General features: G+C 44.7%; 1 protein-coding gene across 1 annotated transcript; it reads left to right on the top strand.

The window, feature by feature from the left end:
* Positions 1–228: 228 nt before the first annotated feature.
* ATP6AP2 (ATPase H+ transporting accessory protein 2) lies at positions 229–21,357 on the top strand. Its single transcript, XM_045996129.1, has 9 exons — positions 229–412; positions 7,081–7,211; positions 9,081–9,212; positions 14,589–14,684; positions 14,869–15,006; positions 15,865–15,918; positions 17,083–17,232; positions 17,960–18,079; positions 20,316–21,357. Exons 1-9 carry the CDS (start codon positions 373–375, stop codon positions 20,508–20,510), a joined length of 1,056 nt encoding a protein of 351 aa, XP_045852085.1. The 5' UTR covers positions 229–372; the 3' UTR covers positions 20,511–21,357.
* Positions 21,358–24,183: the final 2,826 nt, after the last annotated feature.

A 24,183-nucleotide genomic window follows, 5' to 3' on the forward strand; every position in this document is an offset into this window, starting at 1 on the left:
CCTTCCAAGGGCTCCGTCATCCCCCACATCCCCGACCCTCGGCCCTACGCTCCACCTCGTGACTGGTGGTCACGGGCCGGGGGGCGGAACTGCCCGGCTCTCCCATCGCTGCCTGCCATTGGTAGGGTCTTGCATCTATCACGTTAGGCCCCGCCCATAAGGCTGGCGTTCCTCAGCCTGCGCCGCTCGCCAGGTCGCGACGTAGCTGGCGATTGGTGGGGAAGGCGGCAGCGTCCCAGCGGAGGCGACGACGGGGCGGTCTCAAGGAATCGGGACGAGGCGGAGCGCGTCACCCACTATCGTTGCGGTGGTCGCTTGCGTTCCGCCGGCCTGGTCCGTGCCGCCCTTTGCTGTTGTGGCCACCGCGGGACCATGGCTGCGCTCGTGGTGCTCCTGTCCTTGTTGGCGGCGGGTGAGGACTGGGGCGGCTGGGGGGCGTTAGGAGTGGCCGGGAGCCTCAGGGGGTCGGGGGCGGCCGCAGGTGGGCAGCAGCGGGGCGGGTGTCGCAGTGCGGGCAACCGGCGGCGGCCTCGCCCCAGCCGCCTCCCTCTGGGCCTTCTCGTCGGACCGACCCGTGGTGGCGAGGCCTGGCGAGCTGCCAGGGCGGGGCCGGGCTGCGTGGGGGCACCTGAACCGGCCTCCACCCCCCGCTTCTTCCAGGAAGGCGCGGCCGCGGGTCCCGCCGCCTGTGTCTTCCGGCTTCCGAGGCGCGGGGATGCATTTCCCAATTAACTGTGGAACCGCAGCCGTCTGCGAGGAAGGGAAAGCCGACTTCTGAGCTGCCATCAGATGCTGCGTTTTCTTGCGTTTTTCTGGTGTTTTTCTTTCTAGCGGTTGTCATCGGTAATTGGTGAAGTCTTTTCCTTTACGTGTTTCAGAATACCAAAGTTGGAGGTGTGGTAATTGTTTTTGTAGAATTCTTTCTAAAGGCAAATTCAGAGTATCTGAGTTTTTCAGGGTTCTCCATTTTAAGCATTTGGAAACTAAGATGTGAGTCACGTTCTGAAAGTCCTATGTCAAGTAAATGGTAGCTTTCAGAGTGGAACCTATAGGTTCCCTGGTGGTCAGCAAGTCCGCTAGTATTTGGCCTCTTACTGTGTATCATTTGAGTCATTTAATTTTACAGTAGTCCTTAGAAGAGGACATCATCCTCGATTTACAGGGTAGTCAAGCTTAAATTACCCGACAACATGCAGGTAAGTAAGCAGCAAAGATGGAATTGAATCCGGATCAGTTGGCCCCAAAGCATGGGTCTTGCCGTCATTATGTGTATTGTGGCACAGGTGATGGAAATGCTCCTGATTGGGAATGATGGGGGCCTGGACTGGGGGCTCAGACAGTGGCGAACAAGAAGCCAAGTTGGGAACTTGGAGAAATGTGGCTCTGTCTGTTTAAAACCTATAGCTTAAAAATCTGTGTGAGGTGTTGGGATGACCCAACCCACTTTTGGAATGGTGGTTTAATTCTGCATGAGGATATAGCCCACTGACGGTCTTGAAATCTGCAGGTCTGCTCCATTCCTGGAGATGTGCTCAGGATTGTGTGTTGATGATAATTATACTTATTTTCATACCCCCAAGGTTTTAGGGTTGTTTTGTTCCTTTGGTTTCTGCTTCTGGCTCTGGAGTGGTTATCCTGATCTATCTAGTAAGTTATTTTGAGGGATGTTTTTCTTTTGTTTTAAAGTCCGTTTTCGAAATTTAAAAATCTTTCCTTCCGTAGTGTGATTTAACTGAATATCTGTTGAAATTCCATCTTTTAATGTTGACTGATGCTATTTTGATTCGGTGAGGTTTACGGGGTTTTTGGTTTGTTTTGGTCTGAAGCAAAGTATTTGCTTCTGTACACCGTTTGAGCATGCTTTCCTAACTAGAATAGTCTAGTTCATACAGACTAAGAATCTGGTCTTGTCAGTTTCTGCATTGCTTGGTCTTGTCACCTGAGGTTAAATTACTATTTTCCACAATGACTAAATATGATTTAGTGGAAAACATCTCTCAGAGATTGGACTTCTCTATTTGAGGAAGTAAATAAGTCCTTTAAAATGGTGTTAACCCGAGAGAGACCAGAGGAAGGGAACTAGGGTTATGAATACCATGTCATGAGGAGTATTTGAAAAACAGATGCTTGTCCTGGAGAGGAAAGGCCAAGGGCAAACACGTGGAACTTGAAGGAGTGTCATGTGGAAGAGGGATTTGATGTTACCAGTGGTGCCCCAGAGGTCAAGAGTAGGACCTATTTATTTTTTCACTTATTGATTCCATCCACTGTTCATTGATCACAGCATAGCATGGTGGGAGTTCCCAAAGGGAAGGATACTTACCCCCTAGCCCGGGATGGGGAGATGGAGGGAACTCCCCCCTCTGACCCCCGGGGGGGGTGGGGGGAATGCCTCATGGGCAAATATGTGAAATAGGTAGTTGGCGGGGGCAGTTTAGAAAGAAAGGCCTGTGTGAGAGCAAAAGAGCCAATAGTTTGGTGGCGCTGGAATGTATAAGGGTTAAGTTGCGGAGCCCCAGAAGTAAGGTTGGTGAGGTTCCTTGGGTGTTATGTTTAGGGTTTTGTCTCAGAAGCTCTGGGCTGAGAGTGAAGGTGGTTAAGCTGATGGGTGAATGAACACACCTGTATTTTGGAAAAGGTGCTGGAAAGGCTGCCTCAGAGTGGTGTGACAGGTCATAAGGTGGCTGGGTCTGGCAAGCCGGGTAAGGGCCTGGGAGTGTGCACTGGACCTGGAGGGGAAAGTTTTTGAGATAAGAAAAAGAAAATCAGTGGAATTCAGTGATTGATTGGCTGTGGTGCTGAGGAATGATTTAAAGATGGCCAGTGGGAGCAGCTGCCTGGAAGGTGCTGTCATCCTTCCGGATAGAGAATACAAAGGGAGCGTGTGGAAGGAGGGTCAGTTCAGTTTGGAACTTGTTGAGTTTGAAGGACTCATGGAACTTAGAAGGAAATGCTTTTTTAAAAAAGGGGGGTGGTGTGGAATGCATAGCAGGCTGTTGGGTACGGAGGTCTAAGGCAGAAGAGCAATCTGGGCTGGCAGTCTGGGAAGCCATCAGTGTTTTTGGTGTTTGCTGCCTGAGTCGTAGATAGGCTTGGCCCGGGAGAGGAATATAGGATAGAAAAGCAGCAAGTTTCAAGAATGGAGCCCTCAGATCTCAAAAGTGGAGTATGCTAGGTGATCTCTTGGGATTCCAGAAGAAGATACTAGAACTTTATAGCTTTTCTTATCTCCTTTTTTTTTTTTTAAATAGTAACGATCAGATATTTTTGAAAGATTTTATTTATTTATTTGACAGAGACAGATCATAAGTAGGCAGAGAGGCAGGCTCCCTGCTGAGCAGAGAGGCTGATGCCCCCTGCTGAGCAGAGAGGCTGATGCCGGGGGCTCAATCCCAGGACCCTGAGACCCAAGACCCTGAGATAGAGCCAAAGGCAGAGACAACCCACTGAACCACCCAGGCACCCTGATCAGATATTTTGTAGAATGTCCATCAATTTGGGTTTGTCTCATGTTTTCTGATTAAATTGGGAAAAATACTACACAAGTATCTCATCCTTTTTAAAATTTTTTGTGTGCTTTGAAATATATTATGAATGTACAGTCTATTCTACAAGAGTGTCCTTTATAAATAAATATATCTATATTGGGGCTGCTTTCAAATTTTGTACCGAAAGCGTTGAAATCTAAAAAGTTTGGCAATCTCTGTTTTAAAATATGAAAGGGAAAGAAACAGGGAAAACGGCTAGAGGGACTGGGGGGTGGGGGTGGCGGCGGAACCCGCCCGACTTCATGAAGGCCAAGGCAGGAGACTTTTAAGGAGGGAGTTGCCCAGGATCAGGTGCTGTGAGAAGTTAAATAAATTAAGGGCTGGGGGCGCCTGGGTGGCTCAGTGGGTTAAGCCGCTGCCTTCGACTCAGGTCATGATTTCAGGGTCCTGGGATGGAGTCCCGCATCGGGCTCTCTGCTCAACAGGGGGCCTGCTTCCCTCTCTCTCTCTCTGCCTGCCTCTCTGCCTACTTGTGATCTCTTTCTGTCAAGTAAATAAATAAAATCTTTAAAAAACAAAAAATTAAGGGCTGAAATTGTCTTTTGGATTTGGTGAGGCGTTTCGGTGGCACAGGGGAGTCCCGAGCTGTGGGTTAGGTGCTCTTCCAGGATCCTTCCTCTGAAGGGAGGCTGAGGCTGGTAGGACCAGAGGAGGGGTTTTTTGATTGCCCTTTAGAAGGGGAGCACCCAAAGTGAATTTTTTTTATTTTTTTTTTAGCATTTTGTTTATTTGACACAGTGAGAGGGAACACAAGCAGGGGGAGTGGGAGAAGGAGAAGCAGGCTTCCCACTGAGCGGGGAGCCCAATGTGGGGTTTGATCCCAGGACCCTGAGGTCATGACCTGAGCTGAAGGCAGACACCTAACGACTGAACCATGCAGGGCCCCCTCCCTCCCCGAAGTGTATTTTTATGCTGAAGTGAAAGAGCCAGTTGAAAGGGGGAAGTTGGTAGTGTGAGGCGAGGCTTCATTCATGAACTCAGCAACTGTTTCTTGAGCACTGTGTGTCTGGCACTGTTCTCAGCTCCTGGGGGATATTGTGTGAACAAGACAAACAAATCCCTGCCCTCATGGAGCTTCTGTCCTTCCAAGCCAGCTTTTTATGCCTGCAGCCACACAGCACCCTAACTCCCGACCCTTGTCTTCCCAGAATAGCGGCCTGTAATAAACACTGAATGACTAAGAGGTGAGTGAATGAAAGTCCTTGAGAAGGCTGAATGTGGGGATCATGTTAGACTGGAGGAGGGGCATCCCTGCCAGCATCTGGAGGGAGACAAGATAAGGCCAGACGCCGGTGCAGATAAATTTGTGGTTGGTGGGGAGAGGAAGCAGGCAGTGGGTGGGATTCCTCTGCTCTCTTTCGAAGCTGGAGGTGAGGTTATTTGGTAAGACTGAGGCAGGGGTGATAAAATAAGTTGCAAGAAGTTGGGAAGCTCATTTTAGTTGAGTACCACAAGGGACTTTTGGGGGGATTGGAAAGTTGGGACAGTGGAGATGACTGCTGGCTGCCAACATTGGGTTTGTAAGTTGAGGCAGCATTCCCCTTGACTGGTATATTCTGGTAGAGAATGGGTGACTTCCTGTTGGATCTCCAGGCGAAACCTGGATTAAGCAGCAGTTTCTCAGTCTAGGAGACCTCACCTATAAGGTTTTCTAAAAGCCCAGGCTTCCCGAAGGATTGTTGTGCAGGCACAGAAGTGGGGAGTCTACCTATGGTGTTGGTGCAAAGTAGTTTAGCAGAGCTTTCTTTGCTGGGTTTGAGCGAATAGGGCAAACAGGACTATCTCCAGATCTGAATATGGTTCTTGAAATTAGTGTATGGTACTTGGAAAGGGTAGGTCTCTTGTTGCCGCATTTTCCTTAGCATTGGCAGTAAGCACTGCTGTTGTGAACCAGGGTGTCTGTCAGTTACTGACAACCATTCCGCGCTGCCCTTCTTTTTGGCCTGCCTTGGGCTAGAACATTTTGGAAATTCCTGCTCTGGCAGCTGCGCTGAACTGAAACTCCTAACTCTTCATGTTGTATCAGCACCATCCTGAGGCCTTTTATTTACTGTCAATACTGCAACACCAAAACATGTATTGTTGTTTCTAACTTTATTCCCATACCCCGTAAGTGGTGCTTTCCTTAGGTCAAGAGAATAACCGTGATGCTTTTACTAAAGTCTGATTTTCCCATGCTAGCTAAGCATGGGCCAAGATTTGTTTTGGACTTGGAGCTGATCTTTTCATAGAAATCTGAAAGTTTCTGTAAGTTACTTGTCTTGGTGCAAGCTGGACGTCATTGGGTTAACATAGAATGGCTACAGAGGCCAGATACCTCATCTTTGGAGGGTTTATCAAACAGGCCCTTTATTCTCATCCTTGGTCTGTTTATCTCAGGCTCCCTACCCTAAGACTTGCTGGCTTTATTATTACAGAAATCCTGTTCTCAGCCTCTTGATACACCCGTTGGAAATACTGTTTCTTACATTTGATTTCTAAAAAGTCTGCAGTTGTTTATATTCTGAGTAGTAACGTGCCCGGCCCCCCTCTGACCCCCTGCCTTTGACTGTCCTCATTTCATTAGGTTTGCTTATGGGATGTGAAGAAAAATCTCTATCCTAAGATTTGGTGACTTGCTCGAGTTTTAGAGTGAAATACTAGGAGTTTTATGAATTTGCATTTTGAAGACAGGGTGGATGGCAGAAATAATTTAGAGATTTCAAGTTTCTTTTTAGTCTGTGCCAGGGGTTTGTTTGCTTTTTATTTAAAACATTTTATTTATTTATTTGCAAGAGGGAGAGAACATGGGGTGGGGGAGGGAGGGAGAAAGAGAAAAGCAGACTCCCTGCTGAGTAGAGAGCCTGACCCAGGGCTCGATCCCAGGACACTGGGATCATGACCTGAGCAAAAGACAGATGCCTGCCTAACTGACTGAGTCACCAAGGCGCCCCTATTTATTTAAAAAGATTTTATTTATTTATTTGTCAGAGAGATCACAGTAGGCAGAGAGGCAGCGCCGGGGCGGTGTGAGGGGCAGGGAGCAGACTCCCCACTGAGCAGAGAGCCCGATGCAAGGCTCAATCCCAGGACCCTGAGATCATGACCTGAGCCGAAGGCAGAGGCTTAACCCACCCAGGTGCTCCTATTTATTTTTTAAAGTTTTATTTAAGATCAGCAGTTGCATGCCCTTCCACCTGTGCCACCCAGGCGCCCCTCATTTGCTTTTTGAATTCTGGAGAAATGCCATTGATTTCTAATTCTTGCCGATTTGCCGATTGCCCCTGTTTTAAGGGACACCTGTAGGAAGGCATTTTGATTATTGGGAGAATCCTGTTTCATCAGTGTGCCTCTGCAGAATGTATGGACTTTGGTTCTGTAGAGCAATACTTGAAAAAGAATTTGTTGATGTTTGGGATTCAGCATTTTGTCCAGTAATACGTAGTATCTTAAGTCGGTGGAGAATGGGGAAACATGTTTTATATTTAATAATTTTCTACATGGGTGCAAAAGATGTATGATGTTGATCATTTATTAATCTGTTTTCTTCCAGGTGTTTTGGGGAACGAGTTTAGTATATTAAGATCACCTGGGTCTGTTGTTTTCCGAGATGGAAATTGGCCTATACCAGGAGAACGAATCCCAGACGTGGCTGCATTGTCCATGGGCTTCTCTGTTAAAGAAGTATGTGTATTTTTTTTTTTAAGATTTTATTTATTTATTTGATAGAGATCACAAGTAGAGAGGCAGGCAGAGAGAGGGAAGCAGGCTCCCTGCTGAGCAGAGAGGGGGAGGGGGAAGCAGGCTCCCTGTTGAGCAGAGAGCCTGATGTGGGCTCCATCCCAGGACCCTGAGATCATGACCTGAGCTGAAGGCAGAGGCTTAACCCACTGAGAAACCCAGGCGCCCAGAAATAATGTGTATTTTAAAAAAGATATTGGGAGCTACTTCTGAAAGTATTTTTGTTGATTTTTCTGCTAATAACTCAAGAAAGCAAGAAGCAGACATAGGTATATTTGGTACAGATTACAAAAGCAAAACTCATTTGTAGTCAAGGAGATTTGGAGACGTGCTACAAGCTTGGCTTATGAAACCAAATCATCATCAATCATTAACCATGTAATTATTCATAGTGTTGATGTTCTTCGTATATGAGAACTTATCTGCCCCATTATTAGGATGTACAGTTTTACTTTTTTTTCCAGTACACAATAGATGTATGTCTCAGTTTGGGTTGCTGCTAGAAAATTCCATAGCCTGGATGGCTTATAAACGATAGAAATTAATTTCTCACAGTTTTGAGGGCGAGAAGTCTAAGATCAGGGTGCCAGCCCATCGGATTCTTAGTGAGGGCCCTCTTCCAGATCTCAGACTGCTGACTTCTTTTTGTGTCCTCACATGGTGGGGAGAAGTTGAGAACTCTCTGGGCTCCTTTTTTTAAGGCACTAAGCCCACTGTGAGGGCTCTGTCCTCATGACCTAATAACCTCCCTGAGGCCCGCCCCTAATACTGTCACATTGGGGAATAGCTTTCAACGTGACTTTTGGGGGGACACAAACGTTCAGTCTTTTGCAGTGTATTATGCATGATAAAATGTATCTGCATTCTGCTTGAGTCTAAGAATTTAGTGCCATCAGTAGCTGTGGGAGTGAAGCCGTAGTAAGCCGTTGAGTACCTGGCTGCTTGCGTGACTGGTGGAGGGGGTGTAGAGCCTGAGGGGACGAGAGGTCTGTGGCTGAGGGCACGGAGACGGATGCAGTCTGCTCTGTCTTGCTGTCTTCTCACTTCGGAACTTCGGTGCTTTTGCCGTGGTTTCTAGATACCACCAGTCAGCCAACGGATCTTTCCTTCTGGGTCCTGAGTGCCCTTGAAGCCAGAAGCAGTGCCAGGGAGCTGCCTCCACCGGGCCTGGGGCTGGAGCCCTTGAGCTCCCTGTAGGGGCGTGGCTGGTTGCTTCCATTTAAGGATGAAGTTTGTACCTCCTTCACGGACTTAAATTTGATTACGAATGGCTGTCAAAGTAACCCTGAGAAATAATTATTAGTAAATTAATGTGAGCTACTTTCAGCTGGAATTTGATGTATGACAAGCTTAGTCTGAAGAGAAGACTTTAAATGGCAGTTCTGCTGCTGCGTCCTCATGAAAGAGAAAAGCCAGACTGTCCTTAAGGGCCAGTGACGGTGTAGGGGGAGAAGACGCCTATGGTTCTGTGAAGAAGAGCTTGTAATCTGGGATTTGAAAAGGACCTGCATTTTGTTTACTTGTCTTTCTTCCACAAAAAGTTTGAGAGGACTTGCTAGTAGACTTTGTTGTTGTAGATCTGTGGAAGTTTGAGAACATGAAGGTCGAAATCCCTGGTCCCTGGTTTGAGATGGCAACTGCTGCCTTAAATGAAACGTTTGCCGCCCCTGTCTCCCCCGCCCCCCCCCCCCCCCGTGAATTTTCATTGCCAGGGTCATCCTGGAGCCCCCTGACCCTGTTCAGTGCACGTTGTTGGGGAAATGGTTCCTGGAGTGGATAATTAAGCGCCATCTCCTGCTTTCCAATGTTTAGGACCTTTCTTGGCCAGGACTTGCAGTGGGAAACCTGTTCCATCGTCCTCGGGCTACAGTTATGGTGATGGTGAAGGGAGTCGACAAGCTCGCTCTGCCCCCAGGCCGCGTCATTTCGTACCCTTTGGAGAATGTGAGTATTTATTAGAAAAAATTAAAGGCATGCATTTTTAATCTTGTCAGCTGTGCGTTTTGAATTGTGTTATAAACACCCTTCTCTTGTTTACACTTTCTTGTCCATTATCTTGTCACCTTCCCATCCGAATTTTACCTGAGATTTTGTGTAAGTAGGAGACTGGAGGCTCTTTAGCTGGTTCACTTACTCCTTCACTGGCTTTTCAGGCAGTAGGGCAGGCCGAGCTGTTGTGGGAGGCCCTCCGTCCACTGCCAGCACAGAGAAGTCATCAGCTGAGACCTCACGTAACTGAACTTTCGAGCAAGGCAGGGATACACAGAGCTGCCAGATAGGAGCGGAAAGCTCAGGAGCCACAGCAGTGAACCAGAGCTCCAAGTTTCTTGCAGAAAGCCGGAGGCTATGAAATGTCTTGTTCACGGGAGGAGAGCTAGTAAAACCCCAGCTGCCCCAGGACTGCCATGGAGGACCTGGCTGGCTTCTCTTGGCAGGAGGACCCAAAGTGTCCCCTAAGGGAAATTGGAACTCCAGGCTCAAGCTGTGCAGAGCTGTGTGCTCCCAGTTCACACGACCCACCCTGTTGGGACACCTCCACTGCCCAGGGCTGCTTTGGTTTAAAAAAAAGAAAAAGGAGAAGAAGATGCGTAATTTACAGAGCGCTTGTGAGGAAAAAATGCCATGAGCGAGTCCTCAGGTGCAACAAACTAAATTCATGCCCTTAGAACTACAGATAATAGACGAGTCCCCGGGAGGTGAGAAAACCCACATGTTAACGATCGTGGAGGAGTCAAGAAAGGGACAGAAACCGTGAGGCAGTTTGAAGACCTTCTTGATATGTGGTTCATTCATTAATATTCACATCTAAATATTTCATCATTTATCTGGTGATTTTTTTTTTTAAGATTTTATTTATTTATTTGACAGACAGAGATCACAAGTAGGCAGAGAGGCAGGCAGAGAGAGAGGGGAAGCAGGCTCCCCGCTGAGCAGAGAGCCCGATGCGGGGCTTGATCCCAGGACCCTGAGATCATGACCTGAGCCAAAGCAGAGGCTTAACCCACTGAGCCACCCAGGTGCCCCATCTGGTGATTTCTTTAACCCATGAGTTATTTAGAAGTGTTTAATGTGTGGGTTCTTTTCAAATAACTTTTAATTTTTCAGCTTCTAATCTCATGGCGTTGTAAGACTGGTCCGTGTGATGATTTGGGGGGATTTTTCAGACTTTCTGTGGTCTAATGTAAATAATTTCTAAGCACACATGACATAGTTACAAAGGGCCATGTACTAGGCCAGAAGGCAAATCGCAACAAATAATGAGTAATTAGTATCAAATAAACAAACCACCCTCTCTGACCACAGTGCAGTTAAATCTGAAAATGAAACCTTAAAAATGTATTTGGAAGGGTGGGGAGGATGGAGGAAATAGTTGCAGGGTATGAAGAGGTACAAACTTCCAGTTATAAACAGGTCACGGGGATGTAAAGTTACAGCTTGGGGAATACACTCTGTAATATTGCAGTCACTTTGGTGACAGATGGTAACCAGACCTGCCGTGGCAGTCATCTCATAATGTGTATAAATGTCAGATCACGGTGTTGTGCTCCTGCAAACTAATATAATACTGCATGTCAACTATACTTCAGTAAATCAGAAGTAAATAAAAATGTATTTGGAAATGGTAAAAGCAAAATAGATGGTTCCTCAGGTTTAAAGCGCACTGGAAATCTTAAAAGCTATCAGAAAAAAGGAATGAGTAGAAAGCAGATTTCTCATTGCCATTAGGGACTGGAGGAGCAAGAACTGAAAAGCAGTGATTGTCCAGTATAAGGGCAAGCCGAGAATACAGTTTACACCGTCATCATGGTGAAATGATATGGATCCAATGAAAATTATGACTCTTAGGAAGGTGAAGACGTAGAAACGGAGTGTGCTTATGGGGGGCTTGCTGTGGTTGGTGACGTGGGAGAGCTAAATCCTCATTTTCTATCCTCAGCAGTAAATAGATTTTTCAAATGGAAAAATCAAAATGTAGTGTTAAAAACATATTTAGAGATGGTGGCAAAAGGAAAAGGAAACAAAGGATTTCTCATGTATATATGTATTTAACAGAGACAGTGAGCGGAAACATAAGCTAGGGGAGACAAGAGGGAGAAGCCGGCTTCCCACTGAGCAGGGAGCCTGATGTTTGATCCCAGGACCCCGGGATCATGAGCTGAGCTGAAGGCAGAGGCTTTAACCCACTGAGCCACCCAGGCGCCCCTGTTCATGTCTTTAAACTGTATCATCTTTTTTCCTATATAACTCTTGCAAACATTTCTGATTTATTTTAAAGAGCATGTGAGGTGGGGGGAAGGGTAGAGGCAGAGGGAAAGGGGGAGAAGTGGACTCTCCACGGAGTGTGGAACCCTGTGCCACCCCCCACACCCCCAGAGCTTGTTCTCTAGAACACAAGATCATGACCTGAGCTGAAATCAAGAGTTTGATGCTTAACCGACTGAGCTACCCAGGCGCCCCTCTCTTGAAAATATTTTTTTTTAAAAAAAATCAACAGGAAAAGTTAGTTGGAATAGATGGCCTCCCAGATAATTCATGAGTTAGAGAAAAATCACAGTGGAAGTTTTGAAATTATTTGAACTGAGTATCAGTGAAGGTACCATATGTTTAAAAATGGTGGAGTGCTGCTAAAGTGGTAAGGAAAGGAAAATTGATAAATGCACATGTTAGACAGTTTAAAAGATTGGAAATTAATGAGCTAAAGAAACCAGAAGAATTTTAGAAGAAATGGAAGAAAGGAGACCATAAAAATCTAAAGGCAGTTTTAAAAAAGAATTTAATGTTAGTAGTATTAAGAATGCGATTTCTGTGAAAATCATTGTTGAAGATCCCTTTAAAATAAATATATACGAATCCAAAATACTATTAAGATTTTAATTTGCATGCAGTCCAGAACTCAGCATTTTTAACACACTAGCCTTATTTTACATGAGTAGAAGCTATGAAAAGAGCTCATGTTGTTGGTCATGTTGTTGCTGACTGACTGCTAATACTTTTCTTGACAGTGGGTGGTGAATGAAATACAAGACTCAGAGGGCAAAATCCACAAAATCTAAAACAAACCAGAGTGTCTTAATTCTCCGTAATGAAGCTTGTTTGATTAGTGCCTTTCATTAGAATTTCAAGTTCTATAGGTACAGAAATTTCATTCTCTCCAGGACAAACACACACATCCTTGTACTACAGTGGAAGAAAACAGGAGATTTTAAGCAGCTGAGCTTTTTCCTTTTTGAGCTTCGTGGTCTGTGTTATTTTTTCTTTTCCTTCACAGTTTGGCTCTCCTCTGACTCAGCAGCTTCTGCAGGTTGATTGCTAAGGATATGTTACCTTTAATCTTCAACTTTCCTGATACAAGTGCCATTTTCCCTAGGTGAAAGGCGGGAGAGTGTCTCAGCGCTCCTGTTCCCTCCGAAGCTTGAGGAGGTGAACTGTGTGGCGGCCGGAGGAGAGGGCGCTATGACCGGGTGCTTTCGCAAATGGGACTGTTCCCCCTTCTGCATTTACTCCACAACTTATTTTAAGAGAATTCTGTGAAGATTTAATACACATCTTGATTAAGAAGAAATTGGTTTTATTTCACAGTATCATGAACTAGATGAAATCCCAGCATCAAAATTAAATTTATCAAAGATTAATCATACTTATTTCTGCTTGTACCATGTTAGCATTAATTTGCTACTTATAATTATTAACCTTTCAGTAGTAAAGGGAGTTAAAGATGCCTGGGTGGCTCAGTCAGTTAAGTGTCTGCCTTTGGCTCAGGTCATGATCTTGGGGTCCTGGGTTCGAGTCTCGCGTCAGGGCTCCCTACTGAGTTGGGAGTCTGACTGCTGCTCTCCCTGCTTGTGCTCTCTGACAAATAAAATCTTAAAAAAAAAAAATCACTGTAAGAAATTTCCATTAAAACAAAACACTATCATACTGCTTGTTTTACTACAATAATACTGAGAATAACAATTTTTTGAAGGGAAGAGTGACCATAACTTCTGTTAAAAAATGGGTAAAAACTAATCTATGCGGATGGAAGTCAGAATTTTTGGTTACCCTACGGGGTGGAGAGCATGGCTGGGGGAGCCTTTTAGAGTGCTGATAATGTTCTGTCTTGATCTGGTTAGGCTTTATGAAGGTATCCATTTGGAAATACTCCTCTAGCTGTTACCCCAGGATTTATGCACTATGCTGTATGTATGTTACACTTTAATAAAAAATTCAAGAAAAAAGTAGATTTTACTACAAATGGTTATTTCAATTTGATATCATGTGGTCCCAAGATAGAGGCTTCAGAATTCTTGTGACATGCTTTATCTGAGTCTTCAGTCTATCTGGAGATAAACTCTAAGTCCAACATTTTTTAAATTCGGAAATGAAAAATGAGGCCTAGTTCTCTTTCAGTGAAATTTAATTCTTTAAATTCTTCAGACCTCCTCTTACAAGTTAATACTTTATTTTTTATTATTTTATTTTATTTTTTAACGATTTTATTTTGTCAGGGCACACAAGCAGGCAGAGGGAGAAGCAGGCTCCCCACTAAGCAAGGAGCCTAATGAGGAACCTGATCCCAGGATCATGACCTGAGCCAAAGGCAGCTGCCCAACCGACTGAGCCACCCAGGCATCCCACAAGTCAATACTTTATTATAGAATATACATTCAGGGGTGCCTGGGTGTCTCAGTGGGTTAAGCCTCTGCCTTTGGCTCAGGTCATGATCTCAGGGTCCTGGGATTGAGCCCCGCATCGGGCTTTCTGCTCAGCAGGGAGCCTGCTTCCCCTCCTTTCTCTCTCTGCCTGCCTCTCTGCCTACTTGTGATCTCTCTCTGTCAAATAAATAAATAAAATCTTAAAAAAAAAAAAATGATGGGGGCACCTGGGTGGCTCAGTGGGTTAAGCCTCTACCTTTGGCTCGGGTCATGATCTCAGGGTCCTGGGATCGGGCCCTGCGTCGGGCTCTCTGCTCAGTGGGGAGCTTGCTTCCCCCTCTCTCTGCCTGCCTCTCTGCCTACTTGTGATCTCCATCTCTGTCAAATAAATAAATAAAATCTTTAAAAAAAAAAAAAAAAGATGGCTTGTGCAAGAGTGTTGTGTCCTTCATGTTGGCAAGTTCTTTCCCATTTAGACATACAGGAGATACAGACTTGTGACCCACTAAGGGGCTGTTTCATGCATGCCCTCAAAAGGGTTGTGTTTGGAAATGATTTGGGTCTTCTGAATTTCCATAAGTGGTGGGGGTTCTTGTTTTCTTTTAAGGTTCTTTTGTTGTTTTTGAGTGGTTTTTCTTACTCCTTGGGTTCCGACGATAATTGAGGTCTTACTCTTAAATTTCAGGCAGTTCCTTTCAGTCTTGACAGCGTTGCAAATTCCATTCACTCCTTATTTTCTGAAGAAACCCCTGTAGTTTTGCAGTTGGCTCCCAGTGAGGAGGTAAGTGATGCAGTTTTTATGTAAGATGCTTTAAAAAAAAATGTTTTCCTTAATGAAAACATTAAAACTACTTGTATGAAAAATTGCATATACTCTCTGTAGTGTATGTACATGTTTTTTATATATATTCTGTATATTGGAATTCTTCTGCAGACTATAACAAAATTTTGGATTCTCCTTGCAGAGAGTGTATATGGTGGGGAAGGCAAACTCGGTCTTTGAAGATCTCTCCGTCACATTACGACAGCTCCGCAATCGCCTGTTCCAAGAAAACTCTGTTCTCAATTCACTTCCGCTCAATTCTCTGAGCAGGAACAGTGAAGTAAGACGCGCCGTCATTGAATCGAATACGTGAATATCGTTACTGATTCTCCATGTCTTATGCTCCCTCATTTTAGAGCAAATGTGGAATTTTAGGAAATGAGAAGTTTGGCAGGTTTACTGTGCTGGAGTAGATTCTTCAGTGTAATTTTTAAATGAATCTTATGAACAAATAGACCTTTTTTTGGTGACTTGAATAAATAGTATTTCGTCCAAGTGCAGGGGTTGCCACCAGGTAAGGCAGACAGGCCAGGAGTCACACAAACTACTGACTGGCGGAGCTGTGTCGGTCTGGTCATGTAGAGGCCGTTACTGCCATCTCTAATGCGTTGCCTCCTCTTTCTGGCTCATTCTGAGCAGTCTAGTGGGGGAGGCACTCTTACTTTCGACTCCTATCAGTTTCACACTGTCTTCACCACGTGGCGTGCCACCTTTGTGGCAGCAGCTTCTCTTGACCTACCGTGGACGACCAGCACCGCCATCTTTTCTTCTCCGATACGGAACGTGTTCAAGGAATGGGAGCAGAGCGGGCCGCAGGCAGGGCCTCACCGCAGTGTCTGAGTACTGGGATGCCCTGAGGGACAACCACTTGAGAGTTTGGGTGCTTTCTCGTACCTTTATCAAAGATCTAGCTATTGAGTGCTAGTCACTGTGCTGGGAATGACATTTTTATTAGGAAATGTTTTTATGTGCGTTTGCAGTTGAGATGAACTTACCAAATAGAGGACAGTTGTTGCATAAAATCACTTACTGTGCTTGACATTTGTGATATCCTGCCCTGTGCCTTGCTTGATAAATGGCAAATCCAGATTTTGGATGCATATTTAAAGTAGTGCTTATTTCTTTTGGCCCTCTAAAGGTTGACCTGCTCTTTCTTTCTGAATTGCAAGTGCTCCATGATATTTCAAGTTTGGTAAGTTGGCTCCTCTAGTATTTCATTTATTTTGGTTCCAAAGACATTTCCCGAGAATCCTGATAGACCAATTGAAGTTTGTGCCCTAGATTTACAGTACCGGGGAAGTTGAGAAATTAGTGGTGATGGGAATTCTGAACTCCTCTCTTGTTACAGTGGGATTATTTTGCATTTTTCCTTCCAGGAGAGACAGTAAGTATATGTATGTCCTCAGTGGCACAGGCCTGAGAGGCCTCCCACACCAGAGACCTGACTTGGCTATTGATTTCTTGAAAGACATTAAGACTTACTCCTGTTTCTGTATCTTTGGGTCTAAAATAGAAATAACAGTTTGGGCTAATAATGCTGTCAACCAAGTCAGGAAGGGAAAAAACAAACCTGTGGTGTATTTTGTACGTGTGAGTGGTTTTTAAAAAACTCCTCCTGTGACTAAAATAAGAAAGCATACATGTATGCCGTCTTCTGAAGGTGTTGGCCAAAGTTTTCAGCAGGTTGGTGTGGAGGGGTCTGGAGGTCTGTTGCGGGGGGCCAGCCAGGAGGGCACGCAGGAGGTATCTGCTCCCCGAGCACTGGGTGGCTCATGTTCTCCTGGGATCCCCCTGGTCCAACCAGCTGTTCTTTCATACTGCTACCCGAATCTGAGGGCGTTTTGTTTGTTTAAGCCAGATGCAGGCCCAGTGTGAGGCTCGAACTCCTGACCCTGAGATGAAGGGTCACATGCTCTACCCACTGAGCCAGCCAGGCACCCTATGTATTGGAGGTTTTTTGGCTAAGGTGGTTTTTTTTTTAAGAGCTTTTATTAACTATTCAGGGAGTCATACTTGCTCTTATCAGAAACTCACATTTCAGCTGGTTCTGCTTGCTACCATTTTAGGCTATTTGTATCTTACAGCACACTGCTATGGTTCCCTTCAGCCCAGTTTGTGTATTTATTTATTTATTTTTAAAGATTTCATTTATTAGAGACTGCAAGAGAGGGAATACAAGCGGGGGGAGTGGGAAAGGGAGTTGCAGGCTTCCTGACGAGCAGGGAGCCCGATTCTGGGATCGAGACCTGAGCCGAAGACTGCCCCCCCCCCCCAATTCAGCCTAGTTGAGTTCGATACAAACTCAAGGTGGTTGTGTCTGATGTCACTTTACCCACTTCCTTTTGTTCGTTCTCAGTTGTCTCGACATAAGCATCTAGCCAAGGATCATTCTCCTGATTTATATTCACTGGAGCTGGCAGGTTTGGATGAAATTGGGAAGCATTATGGGGAAGATTCTGAACAATTCAGAGATGCTTCCAAGATCCTTGTTGATGCTCTGCAAAAGGTAAATCGAGTATGAGTGCTTTACTTCCAGCTTCTTAATGGAAGTCTGGTCTCCCCTTCTTTGGAGGACCTCTAATTTTAGTGATGAAGCTTGGAGTGGGTCAGTGGTGTGCGCTGGGATGTCTATAATGCTGGCAGCGATGGCAGAGGGAAGGATCAGTAACTCCAGCATAATACTTTTTTATTGTGAAAAATACATAAAATTTACCATTTTTAAGTGTACAGTTTTGTAGCATTAAGTACATTTACATTGTGCAACTATCATCACAATCCGTTGCCAGAATTTTTTTCTCTTTCCTACCCGAAACTCTGTCCCCATCAACCCTATGAAATCATGGGAAGAAAACCCTAAGCACAGAACCAGACATTGAGTAGACGTGTGGTAACTGCTAGTTTCTCTCTGGCCTTGGAGTTGCTCTCCTGCAGCTCTTCAGTGAGGTAAATTCTATAGGTGTTTGTGATTAACCAGCAAGCACTTAGGAAAAATTTCATTTCCCTTTCCTACTTCCCTTCCCCCAGTGTATATGCCAGCAACTTCTCTCAATTTTATTTTGAACATTTGAATATATGTTGAAGATGAACACTTATCTGAATATTTTGACAATCAAACCTTTAAGACCGCGTATTTCGTTAGCCAGTAGGGGAGTGTATACTCTCGTGGGTGCGCAGAGCTTCCACACTATTTCATGAAGTGCCTGTTCGCGGCTCATAGTAATGTCAGTCTTCAGTTTGCAGATGACATGTACAACCTTTATGGCGGGAATGCAGTGGTGGAATTAGTGACTGTCAGATCATTTGACACCTCTCTTGTCAGGAAGACAAGGACTATTCTTGAGGCAAAACAAGCGGTGAGTACATTTTTAGACTGTTTTAAAACTGTAAAATTTAAAAACCCACTAAATCCTCAATCACCTGTGGGCGACATGGATGAACAGTAAATCTGGGAAACAATTTCGGTGAAAACCTAGATTGCTTAATCCACATAGGCATGTGTATTTTGACAGCGAGGCTCAGGTTGTTTGTAATAGATGATACAAGAATCTGAGTTGGGGGTAAGTCTGTCAGAGCCAATAAGATCATTCAAACATTGCTCTTACGAGAAGACCTCGGAAGTGAATGTCGGGGAGTGCAATGTAGGATTCCGCCCCTGGAGTCTGCTTTTCCTGCAGGTGTGTTGTCTGTGTGGACCAGTCCCTCATTTTCCAGGATCTGCTGTGCATACGCCTAAGGATTTATGTCTGCAAGTTTTTGGCCTGGCTCTTGCTTTGATTGGAAGCATTTAGAGGGTCCTAGGCCAGGGCACCAGCCATAGCAAAGCATGTGTGTACCTTGCATGTAAACCAGAGCAGCTCTAGGGATGCTCCAGAACATTTGTGGCCAAGAACCTTACTTATCGTGGGCCTCAGAGCTTGGAGCCAGTAGCTACAGTCATTGATAGACACTCCCCTTTTATTTATGAGCCCATTTACTGATCTCAGTGTGGGACTTAATCTAGATGTGCCTGGTTTGAGATGATTTCATTCTAATGGGCGTAGGAGGACCTGTATAAGACCATATGGCAGGCTAGACAATCCTGAAAAATTTCCCAGTACAGAGCACCTAGAAATACTGACAAAATATAAAGAGCTTTTGAGAGCACAGTTTAGCTCTCAAGACAGACATTCTTAAGGAGCAAATAAAGACGGGGAACTTGAAGTGAATTAACATTTTATGTGTAATCTGAAAATTGTAGTGTCGTATTTGTTCATTCTACTAGACTAAAGCACTTGGAGATGAGAGGCTGGTGCCCAGCATCCCTGGGAAGACCATTCTGCCCCTCAGATCTGTGTGGGCGGTCTCCCCAGCCCCCTGCCCGGGAAGCGAGGCGCTCAGCTTGAGGGTCCACATAGGGTGACTGGGATGTCCTACAGCTAGATGGTGGTGACGGCTGGGCAGCTCTGGGAACGTATTAAGGTGCGGGGAGTTGTGCACAGGGAGAAAGAATCCGATTGCCCCCCAAAAGAAAGTGGTCTTCAGGAGTGAAATCCTTTTGCATTTGTTTCCTAAGCTCCCCACACGGGTGACTGACTGCTCACCCTCTCTCCCCCACTGAAATCACTCTCTCCAGTCTGAGGGAGAAAGTCCAGGTTGAAGGAAACATTCGGGTGCCTACAGCATGCCAGGTGCTGGGGCTTTGGGGCTTCATTGTCTTCTGTGTCCTTTTAGGACAAACCTGACCCTGTCACTCACTCCTGCACGGCTTCTCCCTGCGCCTAGGTTCAAGGCCAGGGTGCCCATGCCTTACCCGCGTCTAGCCACATCTGTTTTCCTCCTTGCTTTGTTCTCCAGCCGGAGTGAAAGAAGTCTCCCGAACAACTAGTTAAAGGCTAGTGCCTTTGCCCAGCACTAGCCTAGACTCCACCTCGGCTCTGGCAGGAGGAAGACGGCCTTGAATGAGCCATTTGTCTTCCTCTTTAAAATTAAAATGGAGCATACTTAAGTGTATAACATGTGGGGAAGGGAATACGATACCTGTTCCTCTGAGCCTCCCGGTGCTACCCCTGTGTCCCCCACCGCGGGTAATTGCTGTCCAGAGTTGTGAGTCCTGCCCTTGATTTCTTCACAGCTTGACCACGGAAAGGATTTCATCCTTAAACACTGTTGTTTGGTTTTTACGGGCACTTGAATTGTATGTGAATGGAATCCTGCTCGCTCGTCTTCTGTGTTGTTTGCTGCCCGGTCTCGTTTTAGAGGCACACAGGCTCCCGTTGTGTGGACCCGCTACACTTGCCATGCTGTTAATGGAGGTGGCTGTGCGTGGCTCTGGGCACACACACAAGGTTTCCTAGGGCCTGGACTTGCTGGATCACAGGATACACACACTTTGACCATACTGGTGTCGCCACATTTTCTCAAGCAGTTGGACTGGCTTATATTTCCACTGACCATGCCACCTCCCCTTTCCGGGGAGGCTCCCCTTCTTGGCTTCTCCTGGTACAAGCATGTCTTAATGCCACCTAGGAATAAATGTTTGATAAACGAATCAGAGCTACTAAATGGGGATAATTTCCGGTCTTAAAATTCTTCCTCTTTTCTTCGTTGTAGAAGAGCCCATCGAGCCCCTATAACCTCGCATATAAGTATAACCTTGAATATGCGGTGGTTTTCAACATGGTACTTTGGATAATGATCGCCTTGGCCTTGGCTGTGATTATCACCTCTTATAATATCTGGAACATGGATCCTGGATATGACAGCATTATTTATAGGATGACAAACCAGAAGATTCGAATGGATTGAACTTTCCTCAAGCCAGACTTAGAAAAGGGGTTTGGAAATTGGCTGTTTTATTAAATCTTTTAGTGTAGTTTAAAAGTAGATGGTATACTTCAAATTTATATAAAAAAATTTTTTTTTGCTCTCCGTGTGCCTGTGATGTTCTTTTAGGGTGAATTATAATATTGATGTGAATTGATTTGTGTGCTGTGGAGTCCATAATATGCTCAAATATAACCATTTAATACAATTTCATTCCATTTAACATTGGAAATGTGCACTGAAATAAATGTAAAACATTTAGAATAGCTTGTATTATTTATGTTGGGGAAAATGCACTGGATTTATTAGACAAACTTAGGAGTGCTTAACTTCCTTACACAGGCTAGGTGAAAATGACATTTGGGCTGTTCTATACCATGAAGCATTTGTAAATGTCTTAATCTGATGTAAATATTTCTGAAACAAGACTGAAGGTTGTTAACTTCAAGTAGCCCTAAACTATGGAAGTACTTCCCCAGTGACTGAAACTGAGAACTGCACCTGACTGACAGGGTGGCTGTGTTTTAACCTCTTCTGAAAGTTTGGTGATCCACATCGTGGGGTGGATATTAAAAATACATTGATGTAAAAAGAAACCAGCTTTGTGGAGTTAGAAATATCTGTAATTATATACCCCAAAATCAATTTTAGGGGGACATCTTGGGGCTTGACTATAAAAAATGTATTTTAGTAACTTTTCTCTACTATTAATGGCTTGTGGTACATCATTCTCTAGAATATTAAGTGGAAGTAGATGCTTTCTACTTTTCATGTGGAAGTGGACCAATGTCTATAAAGAGTGACAAATAAAGTTAATAATGATTCCAAATTTGTGTTACTTCAATACTAAATCTATTTTAATTTATAAAATCCTAACGGTTTTATTTAATCAGAATTGGCTGTTACACAAACGGTTTCATGTTTGTTTGGGTTTTTTTACATTTGTTTATTCTTGCTGCCTCCTGAGATTCAGTATCAAGACAAGGAAGACATTTTAATTACCATCTTGTTATTGAATTTATACAGAATATGTGAATTCACACTAGACTTCAGGTAGGGAAAGTTAAATTTCCCTATAGTTTTTAAAAGATGAGTAATTGGTCAAAATAAGGGACTATCTAAGATAAAGGCTTAAAGGTTATAATTTTAAAGACTTATTAGAATTTTAAATTTCATGATTATGTAGCAAAATCAGTCCGAGGGTTGTGCTGCCCTGCCCCTGGGAGCCCTGCTTGGGTTTAGTATGAGACATTTCTGTGCCTCTTTGGAAAAATCATCAAATCCTTCCTAAATAACACTGAAGCTGGCAGGTTTGAAAAGATGGGTGTAAGCTAGTTGCGTCTTTACCACTTAATGCCTGATGCCTTTAACAGTGACAGTATTAAGGCTCCATAGAGGAAGGTTTTTCCTTTTGTCTCTCATCTAACACAAATGGTCAAGCTGGTTAAGCACCTTCACCCAGAAGAGAGACACTGTTCAAAATCACTTATTCTCTACCGATACTGCCTGGCAGGTTTATGGGGGTGAAGGTGTTCTCAGCTGCCTGGCCCCTCAAGAGGGCCTATATTTGGGAAGCCAGGAATCCGTAAGGCTGCAGAGTCATTACAAATCCATGTTTCTTTCACAAGTTTCTTATATAAACACTGCCATAGAAGGTTGTGGTTATATATGAGGTAAGCCAGTGTCTTTGTAATTTAAAACTGATGAGACTGCTCTAGGGGAGAAAAGAATTATATGACGGCACTCTGCTTAGAGGGTAAATGGCATCAGCACCCTTCTATCTGTTAGGCAGAAAGCAATTAATTAAAACAAATGTTCTGCCAAGATTATTACACCTGTTGCTGATGATTTGCTCTTAAGTCTAATTTGTTCAGGAACATAAATCACAATGTCGAGATCTGTGAGAGGCAGGAAAGCTAGACTCGTGACAGACTGTTCTACCAGCAAGCTGAAAAAACCCAATCCCTTTATATCTAATTGGTAGATTATTCCTGGTTTATAAAAATCTGAGATTCTACATGTGTTAAGTACTGCTTAGGGCCTAATTGGATTAGGAATGATACAGAATTGACTTACTCTCTTTGGCTATGCCTGTTTTGAAGGAATGGTCATCTGAACACATTCTCACTGGTACCAAATAATGTGGAAGCCATGAACTCACTTCTCAATGGATGTTCAATTTTTTTAAAAAATTTTATTCATATATTTGACAGATCACAAGTAGGCAGAGAAAGAGGGGAAAGCATGCTCCCGCCAAGCAGAGAGCCTGATGCGTGGCTCAATCCCAGGACCCTGGGATCATGACCTGAGCCAAAGGCAGAAGCTTTAACCCACTGAGCCACCCAGGTGCCCCTGTTCAACAATTTCTAAGGGACACAGGAACTGGGGTCAGTGGCCAGGCCTAATGGGTCCTGCAGTGGCATCAAGCCTCCTAATCTTGGGCTTAGGCAGAGTTTCTTTGTAGGCTTTTTGTGACAGAAAGACTATGCAGTGGTTTCTTAGAACAACAGTTGCTGGAGAAGGCCATTAGTAAGACACACTAGGTTTTAAAATGCCTCGAGTCCTACAGATGAATTCAGTTCACCATGTCACCATTTAATAGCTGAGCAGTCTCGGGCAAATCCCTCACCCTCTGAATCAGTTTTATTTTTTAAGGTATCACTTATTTGAGAGCGAGAGCATGAGGGAGGAGGGGAGAAGGAGAGGGAGAAGCAGACTCCCCGCTGAGCAGGGAGTCCGGCATGGGTCCAATCCCAGGACCCCCCAAATCAAAGTTTTTAAATCGACATCATGGGGAAGGTAATACTCCAGGTTTGTGGAAATGAGCCTTAAGTGCACTACCATGTTCTAAGGTTTGTGAAGGCTTAATATAACAACAGTACTAAATTCAAGGAGCTCTGCGCGGACCCACGGTTGTCTTGTCCCGTGGACGTGTCCTAGCTAGTTCTCTTGGTTGCAAACAACAGTAACAGTTTGGTGAAATAATACCAACTGTCCTAAGGACCTTTGGTTGGCCCAGAATCCAGTTCAGGCACACACAATGCATTAGTTCTCGTGTTTCCTTAGGCTTCTTTAATCTGGGACAGTTTATTTCTGAAGTGTAAGGGTCAGAATGTGCTTCGCTTTGGGTTTGACATTTGCTCATGATGAAATCCAGGTTATATGCTTTTGGAAAGAATACTGGAGAAGTGGGGCGCCTGACTTGATTTCGGCTCAGGTCGGGGTCTCAGGGTTGGGAGATGGAGCCCCATGTTGGGCTCTGCACTCAGCGCGGAGTCTCCTTGAGATTCTCTCCTCTCCGTGGGCCCCTCCCCCTGCTCACACGTGCTCTCTCAAATAAAAAGAATACCGCAGATGGGGTGTGTCCATTTTAGTGTGTTCTTATCAGGAGGCACATGGATGTCATTGTCTTATTTTTGGTGACATTAACTTTGGTGAGGGTGGTATCTGCCAGTTTTCTCCCCTATACAGTTACTTATGTTTTCTTTTGTAATTAGAACCTATTAATCAGGGACACCTGGCTGGCTCAGTCGGTAGATGCAGCACTTGATCTCAGGGTTATAAGTTCAAGCCCCACATCGGGCACAGAGTTTACCTTAAGAAATATATGTACACAAAAGGGAGGCTCAGTTGGTTAAGTGGTGGACTCCTGATC

Source organism: Meles meles, chromosome X, assembly GCF_922984935.1.
Source record: "Meles meles chromosome X, mMelMel3.1 paternal haplotype, whole genome shotgun sequence".
NCBI lineage: Eukaryota > Metazoa > Chordata > Mammalia > Carnivora > Mustelidae > Meles > Meles meles.